The 20,000-nt window shown below is 45.2% G+C and overlaps 1 protein-coding gene across 1 annotated transcript in view; it reads left to right on the plus strand.

Annotated features, from left to right (window-relative positions):
- LOC139370050 (ras-associating and dilute domain-containing protein-like) overlaps nt 1–20,000 on the plus strand; it is a 79,894-nt gene that overhangs the window by 7,123 nt on the left and 52,771 nt on the right. The window contains exons 4-9 of the mRNA XM_071109358.1: nt 7,252–7,368; nt 9,841–9,953; nt 14,066–14,254; nt 14,639–15,289; nt 15,409–15,591; nt 19,892–19,929. Of these exons, the coding sequence (XP_070965459.1) occupies nt 7,252–7,368; nt 9,841–9,953; nt 14,066–14,254; nt 14,639–15,289; nt 15,409–15,591; nt 19,892–19,929 (1,291 nt within the window). The remainder of the gene's footprint in view (nt 1–7,251; nt 7,369–9,840; nt 9,954–14,065; nt 14,255–14,638; nt 15,290–15,408; nt 15,592–19,891; nt 19,930–20,000) is intronic.

The following is a 20,000-nucleotide window of genomic DNA, read 5'->3' on the forward strand; positions in this document are numbered from 1 at the left end:
ACCTCCCTTATCTCACCTCATTTGCACACACTATATATAGACTTTTTTTCCTATTGTGTTTTTGACTGTACGTTTGTTTACTCCATGTGTAACTGTGTCGTTGTATGTGTCGCACTGGTTTGCTTTATCTTGGCCAGGTCACAGTTGTAAATGAGAACTTGTTCTCAACTGGCCTCCCTGGTTAAACTATCATTATGACATCATGGCCACCTGGTTAAACTATCATTATGACATCATGGCCTACCTGGTTAAACTATCATTATGACATCATGGCCACCTGGTTAAACTATCATTATGACATCATGGCCACCTGGTTAAATAAAGGTTAAATAATAAATAAATAGTGATCTGGCCTCGCTCAGAAGTGTGTGTGTACAGGTGTGTGTAGATATGTGTGTGTGTGTGTACAGGTGTGTGTGTAGATAGAGAGAGTGTGTGTAACTGGTATTGACTGCCCCCCCCCCCCCCCCCCCCGCTCAACATGTCAAACTCAGCAGTAAACCACAGCTCGTTAACTCCTTCTGTGTGGCCTGTCAGGACAGTAGAACAGCTGGTTAACTCCTTCTGTGTGGCCTGTCAGGACAGTAGAACAGCTCGTTAACTCCTTCTGTGTGGCCTGTCAGGACAGTAGAACAGCTCGTTAACTTGTGCTGTGTGGCCTGTCAGGACAGTAGAACAGCTCGTTAACTCCTTCTGTGTGGCCTGTCAGGACAGTAGAACAGCTGGTTAACTCCTTCTGTGTGGCCTGTCAGGACAGTAGAACAGCTCGTTAACTCCTTCTGTGTGGCCTGTCAGGACAGTAGAACAGCTCGTTAACTTGTGCTGTGTGGCCTGTCAGGACAGTAGAACAGCTCGTTAACTCCTTCTGTCTGGCCTGTCAGGACAGTAGAACAGCTCGTTAACTCCTGTGTGGCCTGTCAGGACAGTAGAACAGCTGGTTAACTCCTTCTGTGTGGCCTGTCAGGACAGTAGAACAGCTCGTTAACTCCTTCTGTGTGGGCTGTCAGGACAGTAGAACAGCTCGTTAACTCCTACTGGATCATCACTGGAGGCTCCGGGCCATGGATCATCACTGGAGGCTTTGGGCCATGGATCATCACTGGAGGCTTTGGGCCATGGATCATCACTGGAGGCTTCGTGTCATGGATCATCACTGGAGACTCCGTGCCATGGATCATCACTGGAGGCTCCGGGCCATGGATCATCACTGGAGGCTTCGGGCCATGGATCATTACTTGGAGGCTCCGGGCCATGGATCATCACTGGAGGCTCCGGGCCATGGATCATCACTGGAGGCTTCGGGCCATGGATCATCACTGGAGGCTTCAGGCCATGGATCATCACTGGAGGCCGGGTGCGTAGAGTTGGGACAGGACGCACCGGGCTGGGGAGACGCACTGGAGGCCTGGTGCGTGGAGCTGGCACAGGATATACTGGGCCGTGGAGACGCACCCGAGATCTGGAGCGCAGAGCTGGCACAACCCGCCCTGGCTGGATGCTCACCCTAGCCCGGCAACTGCGGGGCACTGGCACAGGACACACTGGGCTGTGAAGGCGCACCAGAGACACAGTGCGCAGAACCGGCGCAGGATATCCTGGGCCGAAGAGATGCACCGGAGACCAGGAGCGCTGAGCCGGCACAATCCGTCCTGACTGAATGCCCATTCTAGCACGGCATATGCGGGGAGCTGGCACAGAACGTACCGGGCTGTGGATGCGTACCGGAGACAAAGTACGTGTAACCGCAAGCATGGTGCCTGAAGGCTCCTTAAAGCAAGTAAAAGGGGAGTTGGCTCTGGTCTGAAACCTGGCTCCGCCAACCACCCCGTGGGTCCCTCCCCAAAAGAAATTGGGCCTGCCTCTCGTGCTTCCTTCGTAGTCGCGAACCCCGGTGTCGTCATTGCTCCTCCCTCGCTGCCTCCGTCTGCTCCCATGGAAGGCGATCCCTTCCGGCCTGGATCTCCTCCCACGTCCAGGATCCCTTACCATCCAGGATATCCTCCCACATCCAGGATCCCTTACCATCCAGTATATACCCTCCAAAGTCCAGGATCCCTTACCATCCAGGATATCCTCCCATGTTCATGATCCCTTCCGTCCTGGATCTCCTCCCACGTCCAGGATCCCTTACCATCCAGGATATCCTCCCATGTCCAGGATCCCTTACCATCCAGGATATCCTCCCACGTCCAGGATCCCTTACCATCCAGGAGCTCCTCCCACGTCCAGGATCCCTTACCATCCAGGATATCCTCCCACGTCCAGGATCCCTTACCATCCAGGATATCCTCCCACGTCCAGGATCCCTTACCATCCAGGATATCCTCCCACGTCCAGGATCCCTTACCGTCCAGGATATCCTCCCACGTCCAGGATCCCTTACCGTCCAGGATCTCGTCCCACGTCCAGGATCCCTTACCGTCCAGGATATCCTCCCACGTCCAGGATCCCTTACCGTCCAGGATATCCTCCCACGTCCAGGATCCCTTACCGTCCAGGATCTCGTCCCACGTCCAGGATCCCTTACCATCCAGGATATCCTCCCACATCCAGGATCCCTTACCGTCCAGGATATCCTCCCACGTCCAGGATCCCTTACCGTCCAGGATCTCGTCCCACGTCCAGGATCCCTTACCGTCCAGGATCTCCTCCCACGTCCAGGATCCCTTACCATCCAGGATATCCTCCCACGTCCAGGATCCCTTACCGTCCAGGATATCCTCCCACGTCCAGGATCCCTTACCGTCCAGGATATCCTCCCACGTCCAGGATCCCTTACCGTCCAGGATATCCTCCCACGTCCAGGATCCCTTACCGTCCAGGATCTCCTCCCACGTCCAGGATCCCTTACCGTCCAGGATATCCTCCCACGTCCAGGATGTCTCTTCTTCCTGGCCACGTTGCTTGGTCCGTTAGTGTTGGGATCTTCTGTTACGTTCGTTTAAAGATGGAAGATCAGACCAAGGTGCGGCGTGCTACATTTTTCTTACGTACAAAACCGAACGTAAAGTACTGCAGGGCTAGACAGCAACTAAACAAGATCCCACAATCTAAGTTGGGAAAAAAGTGCTGCCTAAGTATGATCCCCAATCAGAGACAACGATAGACAGCTGTCCTGTGATCGGGAACCGACCTAACCAAATAGAGAAATAAAAAAGGCTCTCTAAGGTCAGGGTGTGACACCATCCAACTGCCTCCAGCTCACAGATCACTGCACCTGTACGTAGCTCATCTGTAAATAGCCCATCCAATCTACCTCATCCCCATATTGTTATTTATTTATTTACTCCTTTGCTCCTTTGCACCCCAGTATCTCTACTTGCACCCCAATATCTCTACTTGCACCCCAGTATCTCTGCTTGCACATTCATCTTCTGCACATCTATCACTCCAGTGTTTAATTGTAATTACTTCGCCGCTACTGCCTATTTATTGTCTTACCTCTCTGATCTTACCTAATTTGCACACTCTGTTTATAGACTTTTCAATTGTGTTATTGACTGTTCATTTGTTTATTCCATGTGTAACTCTGTGTTGTCTGTTCACACTGCTTTGCTTTATCCTGTCCAGGTCGCAGTTGTAAATGAGAATTTGTTCTCAACTAGCCTACCTGGTTAAATAAAGGTGAAATATATATATATATATATTTTTTAACAAATCGTATCTAGGCAACAACAAGGTCTGAGGAGGATGTCTCTGACAGTCTATGGTGTTGGAAATCTCAGACCTTGGAGCACCGTTCCTAGGCAACAAATAAGGTCTGGGGGAAGATGTCTCTGACATTTCCAAATGTAAGGAAAATTGCTCCGGGGAAGGTTCTCTTCAAACAGACAAGTCTCACAACAAATCACACATCTGTGTAGGCGGGGCTTAAAATGCTGGTGGGAATTGTGCTCATGTTTAACTATGGCAACAAGCTGATAGGGCAGTGACATTACTGGTGACTTGCTTCGCGTTTCCTACTCTTCCTTTCTGTCCCAACTGATGCGCAACTTGTACAGAATTGTTAAACTGGAGCATTGGTACACTGCCGGAAGCAACCCGTCTGTCTAGAGAGACTAGTGACCCATCTGTCTGGAGAGACTAGTGACCCATCTGTCTAGAGAGACTAGTGACCCGTCTGTCTAGAGAGACTAGTGACCCATCTGTCTGGAGAGACTAGTGACCCGTCTGTCTGGAGAGACTAGTGACCCATCTGTCTGGAGAGACTAGTGACCCGTCTGACTAGAGAGACTAGTGACCCGTCTGTCTGGAGAGACTAGTCACCCATCTGTCTGGAGAGACTGGTGACCCGTCTGTCTGGAGAGACTAGTGACCCATCTGTCTGGAGAGACTAGTGAACCATCTGTCTGGAGAGACTAGTGACCCATCTGTCTGGAGAGACTAGTGACCAGTCTGTCTGGAGAGACTAGTGACCCGTCTGTCTAGAGAGACTAGTGACCCATCTATCTGGAGAGACTAGTGACCCGTCTGTCTGGAGAGACTGGAGAGACTAGTGACCCGTCTGTCTGGAGAGACTGGAGAGACTAGTGACCAGTCTGTCTGGAGAGACTAGTGACCCATCTGTCTGGAGAGACAGGAGAGACTAGTGACCCGTCTGTCTGGAGAGACTGGAGGGACTAGTGACCCGTCTGTCTAGAGAGACTAGTGACCCATCTGTCTAGAGAGACTAGTGACCCGTCTGTCTAGAGAGACTGGAGAGACTAGTGACCCGTCTGTCTGGAGAGACTGGAGAGACTAGTGACCCGTCTGTCTGGAGAGACTGGAGAGACTAGTGACCAGTCTGTCTGGAGAGACTAGTGACCCATCTGTCTGGAGAGACAGGAGAGACTAGTGACCCGTCTGTCTGGAGAGACTGGAGGGACTAGTGACCCGTCTGTCTAGAGAGACTAGTGACCCATCTGTCTAGAGAGACTAGTGACCCGTCTGTCTAGAGAGACTGGAGAGACTAGTGACCCGTCTGTCTGGAGAGACTAGTGACCCATCTGTCTGGAGAGACTAGTGACCCGTCTGTCTAGAGAGACTAGTGACCCGTCTCTCTGGAGAGACTAGTGACCCGTCTGTCTAGTAAGTCTAGGATACATCCGTGTTAGAGGATTGACTTGTGCAATGTGGCAGCGTACGTTTGATCAGTAACTTTTACATGGATTTAATACACAGATAGATTCCACTTGCAACCTTCCCGAACACACAGCAGTAACAGTTCAGTCATCATAGCACTAACACACTCCTCCACGCCCATCCTATCCCTCCTCTCTCTATGTTACAGTGTTCATGGAAATACTGTATACTGACTCGGCTCTGGGTGCTGGCTAGCAGGGTGTGTGTATACCAGTGATGTAGTCAAGTCACTAAACTTCCAGTCCAAGTCCAGTCCCAAATCTCTAACATTTGAGTCCAAGTCCGAGAGAAAGCTAAGTATGGATAGAAAGCTAAGTAGGGCTAGAAAGCTAAGTAAGGCTAGAAAGCTAAGTAGGGCTAGAAAGCTATGTAGCGCTAGAAAGCTAAGTAGGGGTAGAAAACTATGTCTAGAAAGCTAAGTTAGGCTAGAAAGCTAAGTAGGGCCAGAAAGAAAGCTAAGTAGGGCTAGAAAGCAAGTAGGGCTAGAAAGCTAAGTAGGACCAAAAAGCTTAGTAGGGCTGGAAAGCTAAGTAGGGCTGGAAAGCTAATAAGTAGGACCGGAAAGCTTAGTAGGGCTGGAAAGCTAAGTAGGGCTGGTAAGCTAAGTAGAGCTGGAAAGCTAAGCAGGGATAGAAAAGTATGCAGGGCTGGAAAGCTAAGTAGGACTAGAAAGCTAAGTAGGAACAGAAAGCTAAGTAGGGCTGGAAAGCCAAGTAGGGCTAGAAAGCTAAGCAGGGCTAGAAAAGTAAGCAGGGCTGGAAAGCTAAGTAGGGCTGGAAAGCTAAGTAGGACCGGAAAGCTTAGTAGCTAAGTAGGGCTGGAAAGCTAAGTAGGACCGGAAAGCTTAGTAGGGCTGGAAAGCTAAGTAGGGCTGGAAAGCTAAGCAGGGCTAGAAAAGTCAGCAGGGCTGGAAAGCTAAGTAGGACTAGAAAGCTAAGTAGGAACAGAAAGCTAAGCAGGGATGAAAAGCTAAGCAGGGCTGGAAAGCTAAGTAGGGCTAGAAAGCTAAGTAGACCCGGAAAGCTTAGTAGGGCTGGAAAGCTAAGTAGGGGTAGAAAGCTATGTCTAGAAAGCTAAGTACGGCTAGAAAGCTAAGTACGGCTAGAAAGCTAAGTATGGCTAGAAAGCTAAGTACGGTTAGAAAGCTAAGTATGGCTATAAAGCAAAGTACGGCTAGAAAGCTAAGTATGGCTAGAAAGCTAAGTATGACTAGAAAGCTAAGTATGGATAGAAAGCTAAGTATGGCTAGAAAGCTAAGTATGGCTAGAAAGCTAAGTACGGTTAGAAAGCTAAGTACGGTTAGAAAGCTAAGTATGGCTAGAAAGCTAAGTATGGCTAGAAAGCTAAGTATGGCTAGAAAGCTAAGTACGCTAGAAAGCTACGTAAAGGCTAGAAAGCTAAGTATGGCTAGAAAGCTAAGTAGGGGGAGAAAGCTAAGTATGGCCGGAAAGCTAAGTATGGCCGGAAAGCTAAGTAGGGCCGGAAAGCTAAGTAGAGCCAGAAAGCTAAGTAGGGCCGGAAAGCTAAGTGGGGCCAGAAAGCTAAGTAGGGCCAGAAAGCTAAGTAGTGCCAGAAAGCTAAGTAGTGCCAGAAAGCTAAGTAGTGCCAGAAAGCTAAGTAGTGCCAGAAAGCTAAGTAGGGCCAGAAAGCTAAGTAGTGCCAGAAAGCTAAGTAGTGCCAGAAAGCTAAGTAGTGCCAGAAAGCTAAGTAGGGCCAGAAAGCTAAGTACAGCTAGACTGCTTATATTATAGCTATCTAATGCAAGGAAGAGAGACTTTCTGACAACAAAGTGATTTGAGTCTGAGTCAAATCAGTCCTGGATTCAGGTACTACAACACTGCTGTACATACTCTGTGTGTGTGTGTGTCTCACAGCGCTGAGTTAACGGATAAGGTGCTCACCAAACTATGTTGCCAAACCTTCCTACTTAAAGAGGGAATGCACTAAGCTTATCGTGTTCACACACACACACGCACACCAGCACCACAGACCCTTAGTGTGTTTTTCTAACAAACCAAACCCGTGTTCTCCTTAGCGTGTTCTTAGCATGTGCATGCCAGACTGTACCATGTATGTGTAGTGTCTGGGGGGTGTTTCTGAGACACCCCTCTCTGCCCTGTCCTTCCGTAGGACCCAAAACACCCCCCTTCCTCGCAGCCCTAATGGTCCGGTCTGGTCTAGGTAGAATCATCTCCTCCCCTCTGCGTTCCGGCCGGGTGGTACAGCCCAACACCCCTGGCTCTAAAGGTGGGCGTGGCCGGGTGGTACAGCCCAACACCCCTGGCTCTAAAGGTGGGCGTGGCCACAGGTAGGGTGTCTGTCACCTGTCACCTGGCTGTCTGTCTGTCATCACCCACGGAGACCATCTGGAACGGCTCGAGAACCCCCCCGTCACCCTCCCCATCCGCCTCCCCGTCACCTAAACCCTGTCAACCCATCCACATCATCACTACATTCTACAGCTCAGGACCACATTCTACAGGACCACATTCTACAGCTCAGTGTATATAGGACATCCATCTACAGTGGCCATCTGACATAGATTCTGTCTCCGTGTTATGTGGTTGCTGTGGGTCTTGTCTCTGTGTTATGTGGTTGCTATGGGTCTTGTCTCTGCGTTATGTGGTTGCTGTGGGTCTTGTCTCTGCGTTATGTGGTTGCTATGGGTCTTGTCTCTGTGTTATGTGGTTGCTGTGGGTCTGGTCTCTGTGTTATGTGGTTGTTCTGGGTCTCTGTGTTATGTGGTTGCTATGGGTCTTGTCTCTGTGTTATGTGGTTGCTATGGGTGTTGTCTCTGTATTATGTGGTTGCTATGGGTCTTGTCTCTGTGTTATGTGGTTGCTGTGGGTCTCTGTGTTATGTGGTTGCTGTGATTCTTGTCTCTGTGTTATGTGGTTGCTATGGGTCTTGTCTCTGTCTTATGTGGTTGCTGTGGGTCTTGTCTCTGTGTTATGTGGTTGTTGTGGGTCTTGTCTCTGTGTTTTGTGGTTGTTGTGGGTCTCTGTGTTATGTGGTTGCTATGGGTCTTGTCTCTGTGTTATGTGGTTGCTGTGGGTCTTGTCTCTGTGTTATGTGGTTGCTGTGGGTCTTGTCTCTGTGTTATGTGGTTGTTGTGGGTCTCTGTGTTATGTGGTTGCTATGGGTCTTGTCTCTGTCTTATTTGGTTGCTGTGGGTCTTGTCTCTGTGTTATGTGGTTGCTGTGGGTCTTGTCTCTGTGTTATGTGGTTGTTGTCTGTCTCTGTGTTATGTGGTTGCTATGGGTCTTGTATCTGTGTTATGTGGTTGCTGTGGGTCTTGTCTCTGTGTTATGTGGTTGCTGTGGGTCTTGTCTCTGTGTTATGTGGTTGCTGTGGGTCTTGTCTCTGTGTTATGTGGTTGTTGTGGGTCTCTGTGTTATATGGTTGCTATGGGTCTTGTCTCTGTGTTATGTGGTTGCTGTGGGTCTGGTCTCTGTGTTATGTGGTTGCTATGGGTCTTGTCTCTGTGTTATGTGGTTGCTGTGGATCTTGTCTCTGTGTTAAGGGGTTGCTGTGGATCTTGTCTCTGTGTTATGTGGTTGCTGTGGGTCTTGTCTCTGTGTTTTGTGGTTGCTGTGGGTCTTGTCTCTGTGTTTTATGGTTGCTATGGGTCGCTCTGTGTTATGTGGTTGCTATGGGTCTGGTCTCTGTGTTATGTGGTTGCTATGAGTCTTGTCTCTGTGTTATGTGGTTGCTATGGGTCGCTCTGTGTTATGTGGTTATAATGGGTCTGGTCTCTGTGTTATGTGGTTGCTGTGGGTCTTGTCTCTGTGTTATGTGGTTGCTGTGGGTCTTGTCTCTGTGTTATGTGGTTGCTGTGGGTCTTGTCTCTGTGTTTTATGGTTGCTATGGGTCGCTCTGTGTTATGTGGTTGCTATGGGTCTGGTCTCTGTGTTATGTGGTTGCTATGAGTCTTGTCTCTGTGTTATGTGGTTGCTGTGGGTCTTGTCTCTGTGTTATGTGGTTGCTATGGGTCTTGTCTCTGTGTTATGTGGTTGCTGTGGTTCTTGTCTCCGTGTTATGTGGTTGCTGTGGTTCTTGTCTCCGTGTTATGTGGTTGCTATGGGTCTTGTCTCTGTGTTATGTGGTTGCTGTGGGTCTTGTCTCTGTGTTATGTGGTTGCTATGAGTCTTGTCTCTGTGTTATGTGGTTGCTGTGGGTCACGTCTCTGTGTTATGTGGTTGCTGTGGGTCTTGTCTCTGTGTTATGTGGTTGTTGTGGGTCTCTGTGTTATGTGGTTGCTATGGGTCTTGTCTCTGTGTTATGTGGTTGCTATGGGTCTTGTCTCTGTGTTATGTGGTTGCTGTGGGTCACGTCTCTGTGTTATGTGGTTGATGTGGGTCTTGTCTCTGTGTTATGTGGTTGTTGTGGGTCTTTGTGTTATGTGGTTGCTATGGGTCTTGTCTCTGTGTTATGTGGTTCCTGTGGGTCTTGTCTCTGTGTGGATGTTGACGCATGTCCATGTTCTCACTCACTTCGCTCAAATCGCATGATTCATCAGGGTTATCTGATTCTTCTAGTACGCTTGTTAAATCTGATTCAGCTGATTCCTCAGGTTTATCTGATTCTTCTAGTCTGTTTGTTACACCTGATTCACCTGATTTACCTGATTCAGCATATTCCTGGTCTGTGTTTTGGTGAGCCACAGCTCTCCTACTCTACTCCTACTTTATGACACTAACCCTCTCCTCTTCTCTCTAGATATCAACGCCCAGGCTAGGAAGCTACAGAGGAACAGAACTAAAGGAACTCTGACACTACCTCGACCTGGGACCACCTTCTGCCGCTCCCTCAGTGAGACCAGTCTCAACCAGGTACACTACTATTAGAACTGCTTCTACTATTATATCTATTACTACTATTACTACTATTATAACTATTACTACTATTACTACTATTATATCTATTACTACTATTACTACTATTATAACTGTTACTGCTATTACTACTACTAGACCAGTCTCAACCAGGTACACTACTATTAGACCTGCCACTACTATTATATCTATTACTATTATTACTACTATTATAACTATTACTACTATTACTACTACTAGACCAGTCTCAACCAGGTACACTACTATTAGACCTGCCACTACTATTATAACTATTACTACTATTACTACTACTAGACCAGTCTCAACCAGGTACACTGCTATTAGACCTGCCACTACTATTATAACTATTACTACTATTACTACTACTAGACCAGTCTCAACCAGGTACACTGCTATTAGACCTGCCACTACTATTATAACTATTACTACTATTACTACTACTAGACCAGTCTCAACCAGGTACACTACTATTAGACCTGCCACTACTATTATAACTATTACAACTATTACTACTATTATAACTATTACTACTATTAGACCTGCCACTACTATTACTACTATTATAACTATGACTACTATTAGACCTGCCACTACTATTATAACTATTACTACTATTATAACTATTACTACTATTATAACTATTACAACTATTACTAATACTAGACCAGTCTCAACCAGGTACACTACTATTAGACCTGCCACTACTATTACTACTATTATAACTATTACTACTATTACAACAATTACTAGTATTATAACTATTGCTACTATTATATCTATTACTACTATTATATCTATTATAACTATTACTACTATTACTACTATTACTACTATTACTACTATTATAACTATTACTACTATTACTACTATTACTACTATTATAACTATTACTACTATTACTACTATTACTACTATTATAACTATTACTACTATTACTACTATTATAACTATTACTACTATTATAACTATTACTACTACTACTACTATTACTACTACTACTACTATTACTACTATTACTACTATTACTACTATTATAACTATTACTACTATTATAACTATTACTACTACTACTACTATTACTACTACTACTACTATTACTACTATTACTACTATTACTACTATTATAACTATTACTACTATTACTACTATTATAACTATTACTACTATTACTACTATTACTACTATTATAACTATTACTACTATTACTACTATTATAACTATTACTACTATCACTACTATTATAACTATTACTACTATTACTGCTATTATAACTATTACTACTATTACTACTATTATAACTATTACTACCACTACTACTATTATAACTATTACTACTATTACTACTATTATAACTATTACTACTATTACTACTATTACTACTATTATAACTATTACTACTACTACTACTATTACTACTACTACTACTATTATATCTATTATAACTATTACTACTATTACTACTATTACTACTATTATAACTATTACTACTATTACTACTATTACTACTATTACTACTATTATAACTATTACTATTATTACTACTATTATAACTATTACTACTATTACTACTACTAGACCAGTCTCAACCAGGTACACTACTATTAGACCTGCCACTACTATTATAACTATTACTACTATTACTACTATTATAACTATTACTACTATTAGACCTGCCACTACTATTACTACTATTATAACTATTACTACTATTAGACCTGCCACTACTATTATAACTATTACTACTATTACTACTATTATAACTATTACTACTATTACAACTATTACTCGTATTATAACTATTACTACTATTATAACTATTATAACTATTACTACTATTACTATTATTACTACTATTACTACTATTATAACTATTACTACTATTATATCTATTATAACTATTACTACTATTATATCTATTATAACTATTACTACTATTACTACTAATACTAGTATTATAACTATTACTACTATTACTACTATTATATCTATTATAACTATTACTACTAATACTAGTATTATAACTATTACTACTATTACTACTATTACTACTATTATAACTATTACTACTATTACTACTATTACTACTCTTATAACTATTACTACTATTATAACTATTACTACTATTACTACTATTATAACTATTACTACTATTATAACTATTACTACTATTATATCTATTATAACTATTACTACTATTACTACTAATACTAGTATTATAACTATTACTACTATTACTACTATTATATCTATTATAACTATTACTACTAATACTAGTATTATAACTATTACTACTATTACTACTATTACTACTATTAGAACTATTACTACTATTACTACTATTACTACTCTTATAACTATTACTAATATTATAACTATTACTACTATTACTACTATTATAACTATTACTACTATTACTACTATTATAACTACTACTACTATCCGGCTAGCTGGCTCTATTCCAGGAGCTGTACATGTTGGGTTATATTATATAACTATCCAGCTAGCTGGCTCTATTCCAGGAGCTGTACATGTTGGGTTATATTATATAACTATCCAGCTAGCTGGCTCTATTCCAGGAGCTGTACATGTTGGGTTATATTATATAACTATCCGGCCAGCTGGCTCTATTCCAGGAGCTGTACATGTTGGGTTATATTATATAACTATCCAGCTAGCTGGCTCTATTCCAGGAGCTGTACATGTTGGGTTATATTATATAACTATCCAGCTAGCTGGCTCTATTCCAGGAGCTGTACATGTTAGGTTATATTATATAACTATCCAGCTAGCTGGCTCTATTCCAGGAGCTGTACATGTTGGGTTATATTATATAACTATCCAGCTAGCTGGCTCTATTCCAGGAGCTGTACATGTTGGGTTATATTATATAACTATCCAGCTAACTGGCTCTATTCCAGGAGCTGTACATGTTGGGTTATATTATATAACTATCCCGCTAGCTGGCTTTATTCCAGGAGCTGTACATGTTGGGTTATATTATATAACTATCCAGCTAGCTGGCTCTATTCCAGGAGCTGTACATGTTGGGTTATATTATATAACTATCCAGCTAGCTGGCTCTATTCCAGGAGCTGTACATGTTGGGTTATATTATATAACTATCCAGCTAGCTGGCTCTATTCCAGGAGCTGTACATGTTGGGTTATATTATATAACTATCCAGCTAGCTGGCTCTATTCCAGGAGCTGTACATGTTGGGTTATATTATATAACTATCCAGCTAGCTGGCTCTATTCCAGGAGCTGTACATGTTGGGTTATATTATATAACTATCCGGCTAGCTGGCTCTATTCCAGGAGCTGTACATGTTGGGTTATATTATATAACTATCCGGCTAGCTGGCTCTATTCCAGGAGCTGTACATGTTGGGTTATATTATATAACTATCCGGCTAGCTGGCTCTATTCCAGGAGCTGTACATGTTGGGTTATATTATATAACTATCCGGCTAGCTGGCTCTATTCCAGGAGCTGTACATGTTGGGTTATTTTATATAACTATCCAGCTAGCTGGCTCTATTCCAGGAGCTGTACATGTTGGGTTATATTATATAACTATCCAGCTAGCTGGCTCTATTCCAGGAGCTGTACATGTTGGGTTATATTATGTTAATTACATCCATTATAATTATTAAAACATTTTCCAACTAATTCACTGGGGTATTGCTATTAATGACTGTGTCTGAGGCTTAAATATTATTATATTAATCAAAGACTATATATATTAAATATATATATATATATATATATATATATATATATATATATATATTCGGTTATATATTGTTATTATATTAATCAAACCCTATATATATATATATATATATATATATATATATTGTGTTATATATTGTTATTATTATTGAATGTAATCATGGAATATGTCTGATTTAATTGTTAAATGTTATTATATTAATCAAACCCTATATATATATATATATTGTGTTATATATTGTTATTATATTGAATGTAATCATGGAATATGTCTGATTTAATTGTTAAATGTTATTAGATTTGTATATATATTATTATGCTAATTGAAACCGATGTGTCCCCTGTACTAATCAGTTGGGGGGTGCAGACGAGCCGAAGCGTTACTACTCCACCCTGCCGGGACCTCTGCGGACGAGGGGGAGTCAAGGGGGGGCCACGACCAGGAGGAAGGAGGGAGAGGGGGGAGGAGCGGGGGGAGGAGGGGTGAGACATTCCCTGTACCAGTCCCCTCACCTGTTGCTGCTGCAGGGATACAACAGACAGGTACCAACTACACTACCTGACCGATGCATGCTGGGATATATGATACAGACAGACAGACAGACAGACAGACAGACAGGTACCAACTACACTACCTGACTGATGCATGCTGGGATATATGATACAGACAGGTACCAACTACACTACCTGACTGATGCATGCTGGGATATATGATACAGACAGACAGACAGGTACCAACTACACTACCTGACTGATGCATGTTGGGATATATGATACAGACAGACAGACAGACAGGACTGCCTGGTGTACCTGTTGAACAGAGAGCAGCACACTGTGTATATATTGTGCTATATATTCCAGGACTGCCTGGTGTACCTGTTGAACAGAGAGCAGCACACTGTGTATATATTGTGCTATATATTCCAGGACTGCCTGGTGTACCTGTTGAACAGAGAGCAGCACACTGTGGGTCAGGAGACCCCGTCAGCCCGTCCAAACATCTGCCTGTCCTCTCCTGACATCCTGCCACTCCACTGTCGCCTCCACCGGGTCCCTGCCCCCCGTCGCCATGGCAGCACCCCCAACAACAACAACAACCCCTCAGCAGCCGCCGCCGCAGTCACCGGGGACGACCGCTCCTGCGTTGCCGTGGAGCCCATCCCCCACGCGACGGTCCTGGTCAACTTCTCCCGGTGCGAGCAATCCACCCAGCTCCGCCACGGCGACCTCCTGTCGTTCGGAGCCCACTACATCTTCCTGTATAAGGACCCAACGGGTGCCAAACCCCTCCCCGCCCAGACGCTGGCACGCCTCCGAACCCTGGGGCAGCTGTACGAGGCTGGGGGAGGGGGGGTGGAGACGGAAGGTGGGACGGAGGGGGGGGGGACCTGTAAGACGTGTGGCTCGTTGTTAAAGGACAGGGGGGCGTTGTCCTCCCAAACCGGCCCCCCCGCCAGGCGCAGTTTCAAACCGCACCTGGTGAAACCCCAAGGCGGAGGAGCGGGGGGGACAGGTGTCGTAACGACGATCTTGGCGGGACAGAACCAGAAGAGACGCCTACAGCTGGACTTTGAACAGGTAAATAAAGGAATCAGTGAATGTATTTATCCTGTGATGTCACTTTGGAAGTCCAGGAATAGTTGCCCCAATGTTTATTCAGTTGAGTTTAACTGAACTGAATCGTTTAATTCCGTCAGGCCCACGAGGACGCCCTGGTGAGCAGGATCATGTCTCTGATCGAGCCGGGCGGAGACGACCACAAGTTAGCCCCTGCCTACCTGCTGTGTCTCTGCATACAGCACTCTGCTTCCGCCTTCCCACCAGGCTGCTTTGGCAAATTGCTGCTGAAGATAGTACGATGCATACAGACCGTCTCCTGGGTGAGAGGGAGGGGCCTAGAGGGAGAGGGAGGGGTTTGGAAGGGGTAGGAGGGGCCTATAAGGGAGAGGGAGGGGCCTAGACGGAGAGGGAGGGGTTTGGAAGGGGTAGGAGAGGGAGGGGCCTAGACGGAGGTGGAGGGGTTTGGAAGGGGTAGGAGGGGCCTAGAGGGAGAGGGAGGGGTTTAGAGGGGGTGGGAGGGGTTTAGGTGGAGAGGGAGGGGTTTAGAAGGGGTAGGAGGGGTTTAGGTGGAGAGGAAGGAGGGGTTTAGGTGGAGAGGGAGGGGTTTAGGAGGGGCCTAGATGGAGAGGGAGGAGGGGTTTAGGTGGAGAGGGAGGGGTTTAGAAGGGGTAGGAGGGGTTTAGGTGGAGAGGGAGGGGTTCAGGTGGAGAGAGGCATGTTATTACTTGTCCTGAGAAACAATAGATCAACTTTCATTAAGAAGTGATGGAAGCTACTGACTCGGATCTGTTCAACTCAGACAAAAATAACACATCTTTCGACTCATTTGGTTAATTTGTTTCAGTAATGCCCAGATCCAATCTATAACCTGGACAGAATCATGACTCTGCAAGCCTCTCGTTCACCACAGGGGGCTTATTGGAGCTGTCTTTTATGACTGAGAGGTCACACACAAGATGTGCTCCAAACATTGTGCGTTTGTGATTGCAAGGCACACAAATACGATTATGTATTGATACCTTTGAAACGAAGTCTCGTTGTGAACGACTCTTGGCGGAATGCTTGACTGCCGCCAGTGTGATTAGGACCTTCGCCAACTGCGGTATTCAATTATTATTTATTTAAACTTGGCAAGTCAGTTATGAACAAATAGTTATTTACAATGACGGCCTACCCCGGCCAAACCCGGACGACACTGGGCCAATTGTGCGCCTCCCTATGGCACTCCCAATCACGGCCGGCTGTGATACAGCCTGGAATTGAACCAGGGACTGTAGTGATGCCTCTCGCACTGAGATGCCGTGCCTTAGACCACTGCTCCACCCGGGAGACAAACGAGTCTCTGGAGCCTCTGAGCCGGAGGAGCGCGTATTAATCCTGCTGCTGAAGAATTCATTGCTGCCGTCAGGTCAAACAAACGACTAAAATGAACGAGCCACTCGAAAAAAACGAATCGTGACTCTGGAGTCGGTAAAAACGAATCATGACTCTGGAGTCGGTAAAATGAATCATGACTCTGGAGTCGTTTAAAAGAGTAGATCTAAAAGCTCTAGTCGTTGACGAAGTGCACATCACTAAGAATGAGGCCTTTGTTTTACGGTTTAAGATCATTATTCTGGTTGACTTGCTGAGGGGAATTTATCAGATTACAGGATCTGAATGGTTTCAAATCTTGTTTGATGCTGAACTTGTGGTATACCTTCAACTTCTTATTCACATGTGGGTTTAAACAGAGTAGAGTAGAGGTTAGGGTTAGTCAGAGAGAGGGTTGGGGTTCAGGGGTTAGACAGAGAGAGGGTTAGGGTTCAGGGGTTAGACAGAGAGAGGGTTAGGGTTCAGGGGTTAGACAGAGAGAGGGTGTGTTATAGTCACCTACAGTGTCTCTGAGCGAGCAATAGCCTTCTCTCCTGTGTTATAGTCACCTACAGTGTTAGTGAGCTAGCAGCAGCCTTCTCTCCTGTGTTATAGTCACCTACAGTGTTAGTGAGCTAGCAGCTAGCAGCAGCCTTCTCTCCTGTGTTATAGTCACCTACAGTGTTAGTGAGCTAGCAGTAGCCTTCTCTCCTGTGTTATAGCCACCTACAGTGTTAGTGAGCTAGCAGCTAGCAGCAGCCTTCTCTCCTGTGTTATAGTCACCTACAGTGTTAGTGAGCTAGCAGCTAGCAGCAGCCTTCTCTCCTGTGTTATAGTCACCTACAGTGTTAGTGAGCTATCAGCTAGCAGCAGCCTTCTCTCCTGTGTTATAGTCATCTACAGTGTTAGTGAGCTAGCAGCTAGCAGCAGCCTTCTCTCCTGTGTTATAGTCATCTACAGTGTTAGTGAGCTAGCAGCTAGCAGCAGCCTTCTCTCCTGTGTTATAGTCATCTACAGTGTTAGTGAGCTAGCAGCTAGCAGCAGCCTTCTCTCCTGTGTTATAGTCATCTACAGTGTTAGTGAGCTAGCAGCTAGCAGCAGCCTTTTCTCCTGTGTTATAGTCACCTACAGTGTTAGTGAGCTAACAGCTAGCAGCAGCCTTCTCCCCTGTGTTATAGTCACCTACAGTTTTAGTGAGCTAGCAGCTAGCAGCAGTCTTCTCTCCTGTGTTATAGTCATCTACAGTGTTAGTGAGCTAGCAGCTAGCAGCAGCCTTCTCTCCTGTGTTATAGTCACCTACAGTGTTAGTGAGCTATCAGCTAGCAGCAGCCTTCTCTCCTGTGTTATAGTCACCTACAGTGTTAGTGAGCTAGCAGCTAGCAGCAGCCTTTTCTCCTGTGTTATAGTCACCTACAGTGTTAGTGAGCTAGCAGCTAGCAGCAGCCTTTTCTCCTGTGTTATAGTCACCTACAGTGTTAGTGAGCTAGCAGCTAGCAGCAGCCTTCTCTCCTGTGTTATAGTCACCTACAGTGTTAGTGAGCTAACAGCAGCCTTCTCTCCTGTGTTATAGTCACCTAGGGAATAGGTCCCTGGTCTAAAAATAGTGCACTATATAGGGAATAGGGTTCATTTGGGGTGCACCCTAAGTCTATTGTAGTCAGGTAAACTAATGATGTCGTGGTTTAATGATTGTTGAGGTCTTTTGTCCGATTAGCCAGCTGATTAATTATGCAGATCTCATTGAGAGGTCAGAGAAAACAGGACAAACAATCAATGTCAATTTAAAATGTCTTCCTTCCCGGACACCTTTAAAGAGGCTTTGATATCGGTGATGCCTAAAAAAGGAGAGAGAGAACCTAGGAATTTTAGAGCTATCAACCTTCTTACTGTGGATTCTTACTAAGACCTATGCTTAGAGAAGGCTGATATCTGATATCATGTAGGGGTTAGGGTTCAGGGGTTAGACAGAGTAGAGTAGGGGTTATATAGAGAAGGCTGATATCTGATATCATGTAGGGGTTAGGGTTCAGGGGTTAGACAGAGTAGAGTAGGGGTTATATAGAGAAGGCTGATATCTGATATCATGTAGGGGTTAGGGTTCAGGGGTTAGACAGAGTAGAGTAGGGGTTATATATAGAAGGCTGATATCTGATATCATGTAGGGGTTAGGGTTCAGGGGTTAGACAGAGTAGAGTAGGGGTTATATAGAGAAGGCTGATATCTGATATCATGTAGGGGTTAGGGTTCAGGGGTTAGACAGAGTAGAGTAGGGGTTATATAGAGAAGGCTGATATCTGATATCATGTAGGGGTTAGGGTTCAGGGGTTAGACAGAGTAGAGTAGGGGTTATATAGAGAAGGCTGATATCTGATATCATGTGTCACATGTGACCAAGTAGGATTTATTAAGAACCTCAACCAGAAAAACGTGTTCTGGACAAGGACCAGAGGACATGGGGGGACCAGAGGACATGGGGGGACCAGAGGACATGGGACCAGAGGACATGGGACCAGAGGACATGGGACCAGAGGACATGGGGGGACCAGAGGACATGGGACCAGAGGACATGGGACCAGAGGACATGGGACCAGAGGACATGGGGGGACCAGGGGACATGGGGGGACCAGAGGACATGGGGGGACCAGAGGACATGGGGGGACCAGAGGACATGGGGGGACCAGAGGACATGGGACCAGAGGACATGGGACCAGAGGACATGGGGGGAACACAGGGTTAAATACACAACATGTAAGGATGTGGGGGGAACAGAGGACATGGGACCAGAGGACATGGGACCAGAGGACATGGGGGGAACACAGGGTTAAATACACAACATGTAAGGATGTGGGGGGAACAGAGGACATGGGACCAGAGGACATGGGACCAGAGGACATGGGGGGAACACAGGGTTAAATACACAACATGTAAGGATGTGGGAACAGAGGGTTAAATACACAACATGTAAGGATGGGATGGGAACAGAGGGTTAAATACACAACATGTAAGGATGGGATGGGAACCAGGTGTGTGTGTGTGCGTGTGTGTGTGTGTGTGTGTGTGTGTGTGTGTGTGTGTGTGTGTGTGTGTGTGTGTGTGTGTGTGTGTGTGTGTGTGTGTGTTTATGTGTGTGTGTGTGTGTGTTTATGTGTAAAGTTACAGAGAGGTAAGACAGACCTAGTTAGAGAGAGAGAGACTTTTATTTTTCTTAGAGAGAGATCCACCTGTTAAATCTTTGATGAGCTTCTAATTGCAGCGTGTGTGTTTCAGGAGAAGACAAAGGAATTGGCACAGAAGCAAGCTCAGCAGTGAGTATCATATTACGCCTTGTAGCACTGTGTGTGTGTGTGTGTGTGTGTGTGTGTGTGTGTGTGTGTGT

The sequence above is a fragment of the Oncorhynchus clarkii genome, chromosome 17 (assembly GCF_045791955.1).
Source record: "Oncorhynchus clarkii lewisi isolate Uvic-CL-2024 chromosome 17, UVic_Ocla_1.0, whole genome shotgun sequence".
Classification (NCBI taxonomy): domain Eukaryota; kingdom Metazoa; phylum Chordata; class Actinopteri; order Salmoniformes; family Salmonidae; genus Oncorhynchus; species Oncorhynchus clarkii.